The sequence below is a fragment of the Pan troglodytes genome, chromosome 1 (genome assembly GCF_028858775.2).
Source record: "Pan troglodytes isolate AG18354 chromosome 1, NHGRI_mPanTro3-v2.0_pri, whole genome shotgun sequence".
In the NCBI taxonomy this organism is placed as follows: domain Eukaryota; kingdom Metazoa; phylum Chordata; class Mammalia; order Primates; family Hominidae; genus Pan; species Pan troglodytes.
Genome location: NC_072398.2, coordinates 94,907,737 through 94,920,671, shown reverse-complemented (window position 1 = coordinate 94,920,671; position 12,935 = coordinate 94,907,737). Strand labels below are relative to the sequence as shown.

The following is a 12,935-nucleotide window of genomic DNA, read 5'->3' as shown; positions in this document are numbered from 1 at the left end:
AGTTAAATTACTTACTTTTCTTCACATCTTTGTTTCAAAATGGAAAGTATAAAAGATGTTAGGTTATTTATTTCATGGCTTTTCCTATCTTCTTGACCCGATGCCTTATACCCCAGGTGATGGAATATAGTATGAGTATTTATTTGTTTGAGGCGTACAAATTAGAATGACATGTTGTACTACTCTGGTTTCTTTAAAGTTGTAGTGGTTAGTAGGGAGTTTTTTTCAACAGGAAATACGAGAGTTGGGGTATGAGAGCTTTTATCTTACGGAGAAGCTGAAGTTGTATACTGAAAATGACATGTGGTTTTTGTGTTCCACCTAGGCTATAGGAGATGGCCTACTCCTGTCTACCTATCCCTCCCCACCCCGCTACACTTAGGCTTAAATTGTGTACATGAAAATTGATCTTGATGCTAGGCCTTTACATCTTAAGTTTGAAGATTTAGCCTAGATGCTCCAAGACTAAAGAAGCTGGACTAATTGAGCTGAGGCTCTGAGAATGAGAGTGCCCTTGGGGATTAAAGTGGACTGCTCCTCTAGTACTTATGCAGTGGAGGCATGGATTTTGAGCCCAGAAATGTCACTTCAGGAAGAGAGAGGGCCAGACTGCCCCAGTCTCCAGGAATAAAACTGAGTGGCGTTTGGGTGGATTGATTTGAAATGGACATTAAAATTAAAAGTTTATTATATTCCTGCTAGACTTTGGCACAGAAGTGTTTTGAAAACAGTATATGCTAGTGAGGTTTGGTCATATCCCCTTGCCCACCAAAAAACAACTTACCTCACTCTCTCTCACGTATACTCAACACATACCTGGGAAGGGCCAAAGAACCCTTAGGGAGCTTTTGTTTCATGAACTCTTACCTCTCAGGACTAACTTGAAGCTGGAAAACCGACCAAAATTCCCTTGCATTGGTATAGCTAGAAAGGCTACAGATATCACCTCGTCTCAGGAATAAGGGCCAGGTAGCTAGCTGAGCTAATCCTCCTGTCTGTTTCCTCCTCCCCCAGGTGTTTCAGTCACCTCCAGTAACACGGGCGTGCCAGATATCTCGGGTTCTGTGTACTCCAAAACCCAGGTAGGTGCCTGGCTCTGGATAAAAGTGGAAAAGAGATAGACATAGAGGAGGTGGAGTTGCAATGGTAGAAATAACAGTGGACAAGAAGAACCCTAGGAGAGGTGGCAGGAAACCCATCCTACTTTTTCTAAATGAAAGGTCTTCTCTAGACTTCACTTCCTCTAAGAAGTTAAAATTTAGCCCTCTGAGAAAAAAAACGAGAAACGTAATAGGAAGGTAAACTGTGGCAAATTGTTTAACGTGTCATGTAATTTACTGTGCAACTCTCCTGGCCCCTTTTCCTACCTACTCCCAACCTTTTTCATAACTTTTCAAGAGAATAAGTATGAGAGTGACAGGAAACTAGTTCATTCCATTCTTTGAGTAAATCTATAACAGTGGGAGTGGGAAAGGAGACGACCTAGTAACTAATGAAGCATTTGAGTGATCCACAGGTTTGTTATGTTGCTTTTATCCCCCATCACCATAAATACTTAAAGTTTGCTATAAAGCACTGGGGGTCTGGGGGGGCACTTCATGCACAAGACCTTCAACACTTCAAATATCTCAGTATGTGTTTATTTCTTTTGAAATATCCAACGAGTTTTTTTTTTTTTTTTTTTTTTTTGAGACGGAGTCTTGCCTTGTCACCCAGGCTAGAGTGCAGTGGTGTGATCTCGGCTCACTGCAAACTCTGCCTCCTGGGTTTAAGCGGTTCTCCTGCCTCAGCCTCCTGAGTAGCTGGGATTACAGGTGCCCACCACCGCGCCTGCTAATTTTTGTATTTTTTAGTAGAGACGGGGTTTCACCATCTTGGCTAGGCTGGTCTCGAACTCCTGACATCATGATCTGCCCACCTTGGCCTCCCAAAGTGCTGGATTACAGGCGTGAGCCACTGCACCCAGTGGAGTTACTATTTTTGTAAGGAATATTGGAAGGGGTGGGGACACTATTGGTTTGCCTTTTTTTTTTTTTTGGAGACAGTCTCAAGAAGTCACCCAGGCTGGAGTGCAGTGGTGGAATCTCAGCCTTCTGAGTAGCTGGGGCTATAGGTGTACACCACCAGGCCTGCCTAATTTTTGTATTTTTGTTTTTTGTTTGTTTTGTATTTTGTATTTTTGTTTTTTGGTAGATACGGGGTTTTGCCATGTTGCCCAGGCTCGTCTCGAACTCCTGGGCTCAAGCAATCCACCTGCCTTAGCCTCCCAAAAGTGCTGGGATTACAGATGTGAGCCATCATGCCCAGCCTGGAGTTCTAAGTTCGGATTTCATGATGTTCACATATGACATTCAGTTTTACAAAGTGCTTCCACATTTCATCCTCTTATTTGGTCTTTTTTTTTTTTTTTTTTTTTTGAGACGGAGTTTCATTCTTGTTGCCCAGGCTGGAGTGCAATGGTGCGATCTGGGCTCACCATAACCTCCGCCTCTCGGGTTCAAGCGATTCTCCTGCCTCAGCCTCCCAAGTAGCTGGGATTACAGGCATGTGCCACCATGCCCGGGTAATTTTGTGTTTTTAGTAGAGACGGGGTTTCTTCATGTTTGTCAGGCTGGTCTCAAACTCCTGAGCTCAGGTGATCCGCCTGCATTGGCCTCCCAAAATGCTGGGATTATAGGCGTGGGCCACTGCGCCCAGCCTTTTTTTTTTTTTTTTTTTCTTGAGATGGAGTCTCCCTCTGTCTCCCAGGCTGGAGTGCAGTGGCACAGTCTTGACTCACTGCAACCTCCACCTCCCAGGTTCAAGTGATTCTCCTGCCTCAGACTGCCAAGTAGCTGGATTACAGGCGCCCGCCACCATGCCCGGCTAATTTTTGTATTTTTAGTAGAGACGGGGTTTCACCATATTGGCCAGACTGGTCTTAAACTCCTAACCTTGTGTGATCCACCCATCTTGGCCTCCCAAAGTGCTGGGATTACAGATGTGAGCCACCATGCCCAGCCTATTTGGTCTTTACAACAGGTTTGTAGCATCCCTGTTTTATATCTGAGGAAACTGAGGCTAAGAGATTGAGTAGTATGCCCAGGTTCACACAGTTCTTAAATAAGAGCAGAGCTGAGACTGAGACCTGAATATGTGACTTCAAGTGTACTGTGCCTTCTGTGACACCATGCTGCTTTCTGAGGGTCAGGGAGCTTGAGCTCAGGAAAAATCCCAAGACTAGTTTGCTGATCCCTTTTACTCTGTCTCCTCCTGGCCTCCTGGATAGCAGTCCTTTGAGAAACAAGGTTTTCATTCCGGTACTCCTGCTGCTTCCTTCAACTTGCCTTCAGCCCTAGGAAGTGGGGGCCCCATCAATCCGGCCACAGCTGCTGCCTACCCACCTGCCCCCTTTATGCACATTCTGACCCCCCATCAGCAGCCGCATTCTCAGATCCTTCACCATCACCTGCAGCAGGATGGCCAGGTAATAGCCCTTCCCCTTCTCTCCTTTCCCTTCCTCTTCCTTCCTATCCCTTAAAACTGCCTTCCCTTTCCTTTTCTTACCCTTCCTCACCACCACCTTCACCCAATCCCTCCCCAGCGCCAGTCATGGGCACACAGCACATACAGACACAAGCGCACATAACACGAGCGGCCGGCAAAGGAAATCTCAGAGAAGGGCCGGGTTGAAACCTTTTTTGCCCAATTCCTTTGGTGCCCTTCTCCTCCTGTGCCACAGTTGTCCTCATCCCATCAGACCTGGGTCACACCTTCCCTCTTTCCTCTCCCAGCCTTCCCTCTTCCCTGACATTTTAGCTTTCCCTTCTAATGGTGGAGTTCTATTGTCAAAGTTTGTCCCTTTATTTTCCATATATCCTGGTTCTGCCTCAGCTACCATATTTGCAGATGATTCTCTGTTGCCAGCGCCAGCAGGAGGAGCAGGTAATGAAATTGAATGATCATATGCTTGAACCCACTCCTTTTCAGTCCCCATTTCACCTTCACAGCCTCAGGGAACTTGAAAAGACTGCGCGGTCACAAATCGGGATACACAAACACAAACACCTTGCTGAGCTCTCTGGCCTCCCCTTCCTCTCTCCTCCTCCCCTCCCCAACACCCTCTTTATCTTTGTACCCTTCCCCAGCTGTGGAAAACATTCGGTTACCAGAATGGAAAAGATTCTTGGGGCAGCATCTGGAGCCTGAGGCCTCAGACTGCCTCTCATACCTGCCTGAAATGGGCTCACAGATGTGATGTGTGGTAGGGGTGGGGATCTGTGGGGCGATGCAAGTGGCCTCTTGAGAGCTCCATTATAGGTGGCTGGAGCTAGAATAAGGGCTTCCTTCCTCAAAGACAGCTTTCCAAATTGAGGCATTAATAGGGATCAATGGAAATGAAATTGCCTTGTGATCACCCATCTCCAAGAGCAGGGGAGAGAGGGGGTAGTGCGAGAATGTAGAATTGAAAATGAGTAGAACTCACTCACTACCTTGTCTCTGAAGGTGTCTTGCCCTCTTCATCTTTTCCCTATTTAAAAGTCAAAAATGCCTTCCTGCTTGTAAGAAAGGGGCTTTAGCAGCTATGCAGACCAAATTTTCTATGGTTCTAATAGTAGTGAGGGGAATGGGAGAGCAAGACAGTTTGCACATCTCCACCTGAAGATGTTACAAATTTGTACCACTAACTAGACACCTTTTTCCTCCTCATGATCCTCCCATTCCCCTGCAGACGGGCAGCGGGCAACGTAGCCAGACCAGCTCCATCCCGCAGAAGCCCCAGACCAACAAGTCTGCCTACAACAGCTACAGCTGGGGGGCCAACTGAGGCCCTGACCCTCTTCTCCCGGTCCCATCTTCTGAGAGGGCTTCTCAGCCTGGAAACTATGGAAACAGCATCAAAGAGAAAGGAATGTGGGGGGTTTCCGCTGCCCCCCACCCCCAGCGGCCCACCCCATGCCTCAGCTTCATGTCTGTCCCATTCCTATACCATCCCCACCCTGTTGTATGTATTATAGGATTTGTATTTTCTCCTTTTTTTCCCCCCTTCCATTCCTTCTCCCCTCTTGCATTCAAGATTATGAAACTTTGCTATGGGCCCTGCACTTCCTTTGCTTCCTCCTGTTCACCCTGGTGGTGTATGGATGAGGCGGGGAGGTGGGACCCCCAAATATATATCAGCCCAACAGCCCTAAGTCTCCTTCTTTATTATTAGGAAAACAACAACAACAACAACAAACAAAAAAATGGCGTCATGAATATGAACAGCATTGTCAGATGAATTAGTTGAAGTGGTTTTTTTTTTTTTTTTTTTGTACTGTGTCCTCAAATTTAATGGATTAATGTGTCTTGTATATATAAAAAGAAAACCTCTACCTTCAGCCTCTGCCTATTCTTGCTCCGTCTAGGACATCCTCAATTTCGTCGATGACCAGCTTGGTGAATAAGTATTACTGTACCAACTGGGCCTCCTCTAGGAGGCCCCTGAAGGCAGTGGAATAAAATGAAATCTTCGCCCTTTAAGAACTCCTGACCTTAATGTGGTAGTAGTATCTTGTCCTTGAGGGGATTTCCTTCCCCTCACCCCTAAGACTTTCACAACCTGGTGACTGGAAAGAACCACCACAAATCTTCATTTCCTCCAGAAACTGCTACATCTACAGCCGATTTCAGGCAGTAAAGGGAGAGGGATAGAGGAGATTGGGTGGAAAATGGAGAGGATCAAGAAGGAGCTGACACCATTTCAAAGAAAAAAAAATGCTTTATAGAGTTTTAAGTATGACTTAGATGGGTCCAGGCAAATAAACTAAAAAGAAGTGAAGGCAACATGTATCGTCTGGCAGAACTAAATCTTGGAGTGGGGTGAGGGATGAAAGACTACATATTGGGTACAGTGTACACTGCTCGGGTGATGGGTGCACTAAAGTCGCAGAAATCACTAAAGAACTCATCCATGTAACCAAACACCACCTGTACCCCAAAAACGAAATAAAAAAACAAAACCTTGGGGCCCATTCCCCCTAGGAATGGACTACTGTAGTAGTGGCTTCTTGGATGCTTCTCTGTGACATAGCTATACCCAATTCTTTGAAAAAGAATCTAGAGCAAGGTCTGGCTTGGGGATGGGGTACAGGGAGAGACAGGTCTCGGAGAGGTTTTGAACAAAACACTTTAAAAAAGGAATGAGGACAGGCGCTTTGGGAGGCTGGGTTGGGCGGATCACCTTAGGTCAGGAGTTCGAGACCAGCCTGGTCAACATGGTGAAACCCCGTTTCTACAAAAAATACAAAAGTAGCCGGGCGTGGAGGCGCATGACTGTAATCCCAGCTACTCGGGAGGCTGAGACAGGAGAGAACCTGGGAGGCGAAGGTTGCAGTGAGCCGACATGGTGCCACTGCACTCCAGCCTGGGAAACATGAGAGAAAACTTTGTCTCAAAAAAAAAAAAAGATACCAAAGGGATACTTCTTTATAACCCCCAATTTGTTCCTTCTCAGGACTCAACTAGCTTCCCTTCCCTTGCTTTCTTAAAAATCCTTTGTCTTGCTGGTTGCAGAGCCTGCTTAGAAAAAAGAATTCTATATGGTTATAACAAACTCCCTAGTAGCTAGAGAGGTGGAGGAAGTTAAGTCCATGCGTCTCTTATGTCTTGATCTCTTCTCTGGGGAATTCAATACTAGAAGGAGCTTGGAAAAGCATTTTGTTCATCCCTCTAACAGCAGACATCGCCCAGGTCAGTCAAAAAGAACGCCCGAGTAAGGGGCGAGGTGGCTTCTGCTGTGAGGCTGGCCAGCCCCGCGGGTGGGGTGGTTGAGGGACGCCCTCAAGCCGGTCCATTTGTGCGGCTGGGCTGCCCTCTGGCGGCTTTATCCGGGTGCCATCCAGAGTCAAACCCTCGAAATCGCTTTTCGTACTGAGTTGGTCTGCAGAAAGAAGAACAGATTTAGGAGGAAGGCGGTCATAGGAAACTGAAAGTGCGTCACGCCCACTCCCGTCACGGAAACTGGTCTCTGAAAGGTGGGGTAAAGATAAAGCCTTTCAAATTTGAGGAAGACCTTCGGTCCCGCCTCCATTTCACGTCCGGCTTACCGTCGTTTACGACAGTGTCAGCATCGCGGGCTTGCTTTCCGGTAGCGTGGGCTGACGCCTCGCTCAATTTCTCACAGGGCTGCGCAGGTTTCCCCCTTCTGCGAATGGACCACTGGAGGGGTTCAAAGGTTCGCGTCCCAGTACGGGAATGAGCCTCTTTGATCTCTTCCGGGGCTTTTTCGGCTTTCCTGGACCTCGGAGGTGAGAGTAGGTCCGGCTCGGACAAGGGTGGGGGTAGTCTGAGGGGAGCTTGACCCCTACGTCTTATTTTTGGAAAAACATCCTCTGTCCCACTCCTTCAACTCCTGAAGAGAGGACAGAAGTCGCAACATTGAACACTCACCCCGCCACAGTAACCAAGGCGGTCATTAAGAGGAGAAACAGCAAACTAAGCCTTTCTCCAACCTGGGGTGATGCAACAGGGACCCGGGCGGGGAAGACAATGAGGGTCTGGGGAATAGGACAGTGAGCAAGTGAGCAGGACCTTGGGAGAGAGAGGAGGGACTGGGGCACACTGAAGAAAAACTGGGGGAAGGTGTATGAAGGGAGCTGCGAGCTGAGGTCTGACTTTGATTAAAAAAAAAAAAAAAGAACTGTCAGCCATTGTATTAATGTTTTGATGTGGCAGCCAGTCCTCCGACCCTCTCCCTAGCTTCCCAGACCCCTTGCTCTTGTCCCACTTTGCCACCCATGAGTTGATTTAATGGCTTAAATAGTGCTGAAATATTGGTGGCCAATCTGCCTCCACTCTCAGCCACAGAGATCCCTTTTTTGGAGGGATGACTCGAGATGAAGATGATGATGAGGAAGAAGAGGAAGAAGGGGGCTCATGGGGCCGTGGGAACCCAAGGTTCCATAGTCCTCAGCACCCCCCTGAGGAATTTGGCTTCGGCTTCAGCTTCAGCCCAGGAGGAGGGATACGTTTCCACGATAACTTCGGCTTTGATGACCTAGTACGAGATTTCAATAGCATCTTCAGCGATATGGGGGCCTGGACCTTGCCTTCCCATCCTCCTGGTGTGTGGCTTCCCCTAAGGGGCAACCTGTGGTTTCTGGTGGGTTGGTGGGTGAAATAAAGAGCCTGCAGGGAGTAGCTGGGGGATGGGAAGTGTGAGAAGACTGATGATTTCAGGGAGATTAATAGAGCCCAAGTCCTTTCCCATCCCAGCAAACACCTGCCACCTTTCTGCAGAACTTCCAGGTCCTGAGTCAGAGACACCTGGTGAGAGACTACGGGAGGGACAGACACTTCGGGACTCAATGCTTAAGTATCCAGATAGTCACCAGCCCAGGATCTTTGGGGGGGTCTTGGAGAGTGATGCAAGAAGTGAATCCCCCCAACCAGCACCAGACTGGGGCTCCCAGAGGCCATTTCATAGGGTGAGTATCCCATCTGGTCCTGAAGTGAGAGCTTGTGAGAGACCACTAATAAAGTGCAAAGACTGGCTAGGTGCGGTGGCTCACGCCTGTAATCCCAGCACTTTGGGAGGCCGAGGTGGGCAGATCACCAGAGGTCAGGAGTTGGAGACCAGCCTGGTCAACATGGTGAAACCCCGTGTCTACTAAAAATACAAAAAATTAGCCGGGCATGGTGGCAGGTGCCTGTAATGCCGGCTACTCAGGAGGCTGAGGCAGGAGAATTGGTTGAACCCAGGAGGTGGAGACTCCATCTCAAAAATTGTTTGAGACCCAGCCTTGCTCTGTTGCCCAGGCTGTAGTGCCGTGGCACAATCTCAGCTCACTGCAACCTCCAGTTCCCAGGTTCAAGTGATTCTCCTGCCTCAGCCTCCTGAGTAGCTGGGATTACAGTCGCCTGCCAAACGCCCAGCTAATTTTTGTGTTTTTAGTAGAGATGGCGTTTCACCGTGTTGGCCAGGCTGCTTTCGAGCTCCTGACCTCAGGTGATCCACCCACCTCGGCCTCCCAAAGTGCTGGAATTACAAGTGTGAGCCATCATGCCTGGCCAAAGATTGCAATTCTTGTTTGAATCTGATAGCCTTGGGTTGGAATCCTAAGCCCTCCATTTAGTGTTTTCTGTTTTCTATATTAAGCTTGTGGGATTTTCTTTGGGGGGAGATGGGTGTTCTGTTTCTTTTAAAAAACAAAAACAAAAAAACACCACTGGTCTAGATAATTCTTGGATAAGGCAGGATTGTGCACAGAGGATAGGAATATATCAGTTCAGGAAGTCTTTCTGGTAGAAGGATACATAAAACAGCCAGGAAGGAGTGTGTAAATAAGGCTATTCTGAATGGAATTATCTCTTCTGCGGAAGGGGGTTTTGGAGCTCGGGAGTAGTTTGAGGTCTATGACCTTTCAAGTTTCAGATTGGAAGGAGTCTTTTCACTTACTATGGTTTCTTCTGCAGTTTGATGATGTATGGCCTATGGACCCGCATCCTAGAACCAGAGAGGACAATGGTAAGTCTGGAGGAAGGGGAAGTTTACCAGCCTTTTGTTATTCTTCTGAAGTTCTGTGTGTTCTCCCTCCCTGAAGTTTCTTCCTGTACACTTGTCTCCTTTTTTCCTTTGGACTCTTTCTCTCCTGCTTCTTCATCTCTCTGCTCTTCCAGATCTTGATTCCCAGGTTTCCCAGGAGGGTCTTGGCCCGGTTCTACAGCCCCAGCCCAAATCCTATTTCAAGAGCATCTCTGTGACCAAGATCACTAAACCAGATGGGGTGAGTTGAAAGAAAGAGGTAAAGGAAAAGTATGGCCAGGGAACGAATGCCCTGAAACAGGGATCTGTGTAAAGAAACTGCTGAGCATAACCTTTAGTAACGTTCGGAATATGGTGGGGACTTCTCTTTGTAGATAGTGGAGGAGCGCCGGACTGTGGTGGACAGTGAGGGCCGGACAGAGACTACAGTAACCCGACACGAAGCAGATAGCAGTCCTAGGGGTGGTAAGTTAAAAGACAAAGGGGTTCATCTCAAGATTCCTTGGGGAAGGGAAATCTTACTCTTCTACCCTTGTCCTTTGCTTCTGCCTAGTCTCTTTCATTTAGCCTATTTACGTGTATGACTTTCTTCCATAGATCCAGAATCACCAAGACCTCCAGCCCTGGATGATGCCTTTTCCATCCTGGACTTATTCCTAGGACGTTGGTTCCGGTCCCGGTAGCCTTGTTAACCCTCAGAGGCCTTCAAGTCCTTTCCACCTCTCACCCATTGCCCACCATTAATAAGCTTAGCTTCTCCTCTTGCCACCTCAGGGGCTTGGATATGTGGAATAGTGAACTGGGGGCATGTCAGTTTGTCACTCACCCAAACTGACCAATAAAACCTTTATTTATGCTAATTCTTTGTCTTGGTTTTGTCAAGGCTATTTCAGTTTCTAGAACCATCCAACACTTCCGAAATTATCTTGGTCCTCTACCTTCTCCTTATTCCTTAATTTTTTATTCTGCATCTAAAACCTGATTTCATAAGTAAGGGTCAGGCACAAGTAGAAAATGATTTTTCTTTCTCAAGCAAGAAAAAAAAAAAAAAAGAGGCCGGGCTCGTTGGCTCATGCCTGTAATCCCAGCACTTTGGGAGGCTGAGACAGGCAGATAACCTGAGGTCAGGAGTTCAAGACCAGCCTGGCCAATGTGGTGAAACTCCGTCTCTACTAAAAATACAAAAATTAGCTGGGCATGGTGGCGGGTGCCTGTAATCCCAGGCTAGGGCAGGAGAATCGCTTGAACCTGGTAGGAGGAGGTTGCAGTGAGCCGAGATCACGCCATTGCACTCCAGCGTGGGCGACAAGAGCGAAACTCCATCTCAAAAAAAAAAAAAGAAAAGAAAAGAAAAAGAAAAATGATTTTTCTTACTGAGGAGATGACTAGAAATAATTTCAGGAAAATTTCTAGAGAGGGATACATCAGATTCCCAAAAAAAGGGTGTGGGTGTGGAAGTAGGGGTTAACTGCTTCCCTGAGTGTGGGATCACTGACTGGAGAGTTCATGAAGTAACTGGGGAAGCACATGGGTAAATTTTCCTTACTTTACTGGCCTTAAAAAGTTGTTATGTGGCTGGGTGTGGTGGCTCACGCCTGTAATCCCAGCACTTTGGGAGGCCGAGGCAGATGGATCACATGAAGTCAGGAGTTCGAGATTAGCCTGACCAATACGGTGAAACCCCGTCTCTACTAAAAATACAAAAATTAGCCAGATGTGGTGGCACATGTTTGTAATCCCAGCTACTTGGGAGGCTGAGGTAGGAGAATTGCTGGAACTCAGGAGGTGGAGGTTGCAGTGAGCCATGATCATGCCATTGCACTCCAGCTTGAGCAACAAGAACGAAATTCCATCTCAAAAAATTGTTATGTATGTTAGAGAAAATACACCTGGCACAAACGTTACTAGGTCCTTTTTTCTTTTTGAGGCAGGGTCTCATTCTGTCACACAGGCTGGAGTGTAGGGGGCGATGTTGGCCCACTGTAGCCTTGACCCGGGCTCAGTCCTCCCACCTCAGCCTCCTGAGTAGCTGGGACTAAAGGCATACACCACCATGCCTAGCTAATTTTTTTTCTCGGTTTTTTTCCTTTTATTATTACTATTATTTTGTATTTTTTGTAGAGACGGAGTTTTGCCGTGTTGCCCAGGCTTCCTTTTCTCATTATAAAAGTTTTTAACCAGGTGTGTTAGACTGTACCTATCATCCTAGCTACTTGGGAGGCTGAGATAGGAGGATTACTTGAGCCCAGGAGGCGGAGGCAACATAGCAAGATCCTATTTCTAAAATATATATGTATGTATATATATATATATATATATATATTTTTTTTTTTTTTTTTTTTTTTTTTTGAGATGGACTCTCGCTTTGTCACCCAGGCTGGAGTGCAGTGGCGCAATCTCAGCTCACTGCAACCTCTGCCTCCTGCGTTCAAGTGATTCTCCTGCCTCAGCCTCCCGAGTAGCTGGGACTACAGGCACGTGCTACCACGCCCAGCTAATTTTTGTATTTTTAGTAGAGACAGGGTTTCACCATGTTGGCCAAGCTGGTCTCGATCTCTTGACCTTGTGATCTGCCTGCCTCAGCCTCCCAAAGTGCTGGGATTACAGGCGTAAGCCACCACGCCCCGCAAAATATTTTTAAAAAATTAGCTGAGCAGGCTGGGCATCGTTGCTCACACCTATAATCCCAGCACCTTGGGAGGCTGAGGCGGGTGGATCACTTGAGGTCAGGAGTTCAAGCAGGCCGGGCACTGTGGTTCACACTTGTAATCCCAACACTTTGGGAGGCCAAGGTGGGCAGATCACTTGACGTCAGGAGTTCGAGACCAGCCTGGCCAACATGGTGAAACCCCCAACTCTACTAAAAATACAAAAATCAGCTGGGTGGGGTGGTGCACACTTGTAATCCCAGCTACTTAGGAGGCTGAGGCGGGAGGATCATTTGAACCCAGGAGGCGGAAGTTGCAGTGAGCTGAGATTGTGCTGCTGCACTCCAGCCTGGTTGACAGAGCGAGACTCCATCTCAAAAAACATAAATAAATAAATTAGCTGAGCATGGTGGCCCACATCTGTAGTCTCAGCTATTCAGGAGGCCAAAACAGGAGGATCCCTGGAGGCTGGAGTTCGAGGCTGCAGTGATCTATGATCACACCACTGCATTCCAGCCTGGGTGACAGAGTGAGACCCGATCACAACAACAAAAGCTTTTAGTACTGTGGTTAAGAGGGGCAAATCTGGGGCCAGTCACAGTGGCTCACACCTGTAATCTCAGCACTTTGGGAAGCTGAGCGGAGAGGATCAATTGAGACCAGCCTGGGCAATATAGGGAAACCCTGTCTCTACAAAAAAATTTTAAAATTAGCTGGGCATGGTGGTGCATGCCTGTAGTCCCAGCTACTCAGGGGTCTGAGGTGGGATGATGTCGAGCCCA

The 12,935-nt window shown here is 47.5% G+C and overlaps 2 protein-coding genes across 46 annotated transcripts in view; both read left to right on the top strand.

Annotated features, from left to right (window-relative positions):
• The window catches only part of UBAP2L (ubiquitin associated protein 2 like), a 50,887-nt gene extending 45,382 nt beyond the window's left edge, over positions 1–5,505 (top strand). For 7 of the 44 annotated variants that reach the window (XM_054671646.2, XM_016927910.4, XM_016927871.4 and 4 more), the window contains exons 25-28: positions 1,015–1,082; positions 3,269–3,466; positions 3,874–3,924; positions 5,388–5,505. In XM_054671646.2, coding sequence (XP_054527621.1) covers positions 1,015–1,082; positions 3,269–3,466; positions 3,874–3,924; positions 5,388–5,426 — 356 coding nt within the window. In that variant the 3' untranslated portion in view covers positions 5,427–5,505. Of the gene's footprint in view, positions 1–1,014; positions 1,083–3,268; positions 3,467–3,873; positions 3,925–4,711; positions 5,361–5,387 lie in introns of those variants that run through there. The other 37 variants (XM_054671622.2, XM_063813133.1, XM_054671610.2 and 34 more) reach the window with 7 other exon arrangements.
• Positions 5,506–7,134: 1,629 nt separating this feature from the next.
• HAX1 (HCLS1 associated protein X-1) lies at positions 7,135–10,365 on the top strand. Of its 2 annotated transcripts, none has more exons than XM_513839.8 (7): positions 7,135–7,268; positions 7,822–8,084; positions 8,260–8,447; positions 9,436–9,487; positions 9,640–9,746; positions 9,880–9,970; positions 10,103–10,365. In XM_513839.8, exons 1-7 carry the CDS (start codon positions 7,216–7,218, stop codon positions 10,186–10,188), a joined length of 840 nt encoding a protein of 279 aa, XP_513839.3. In that variant the 5' UTR covers positions 7,135–7,215; the 3' UTR covers positions 10,189–10,365. The 2 variants fall into 2 exon arrangements, with proteins under 2 accessions (XP_513839.3, XP_063669305.1); XM_063813235.1 differs by having other exon boundaries at positions 7,136–7,268; positions 7,966–8,084.
• Positions 10,366–12,935: the final 2,570 nt, after the last annotated feature.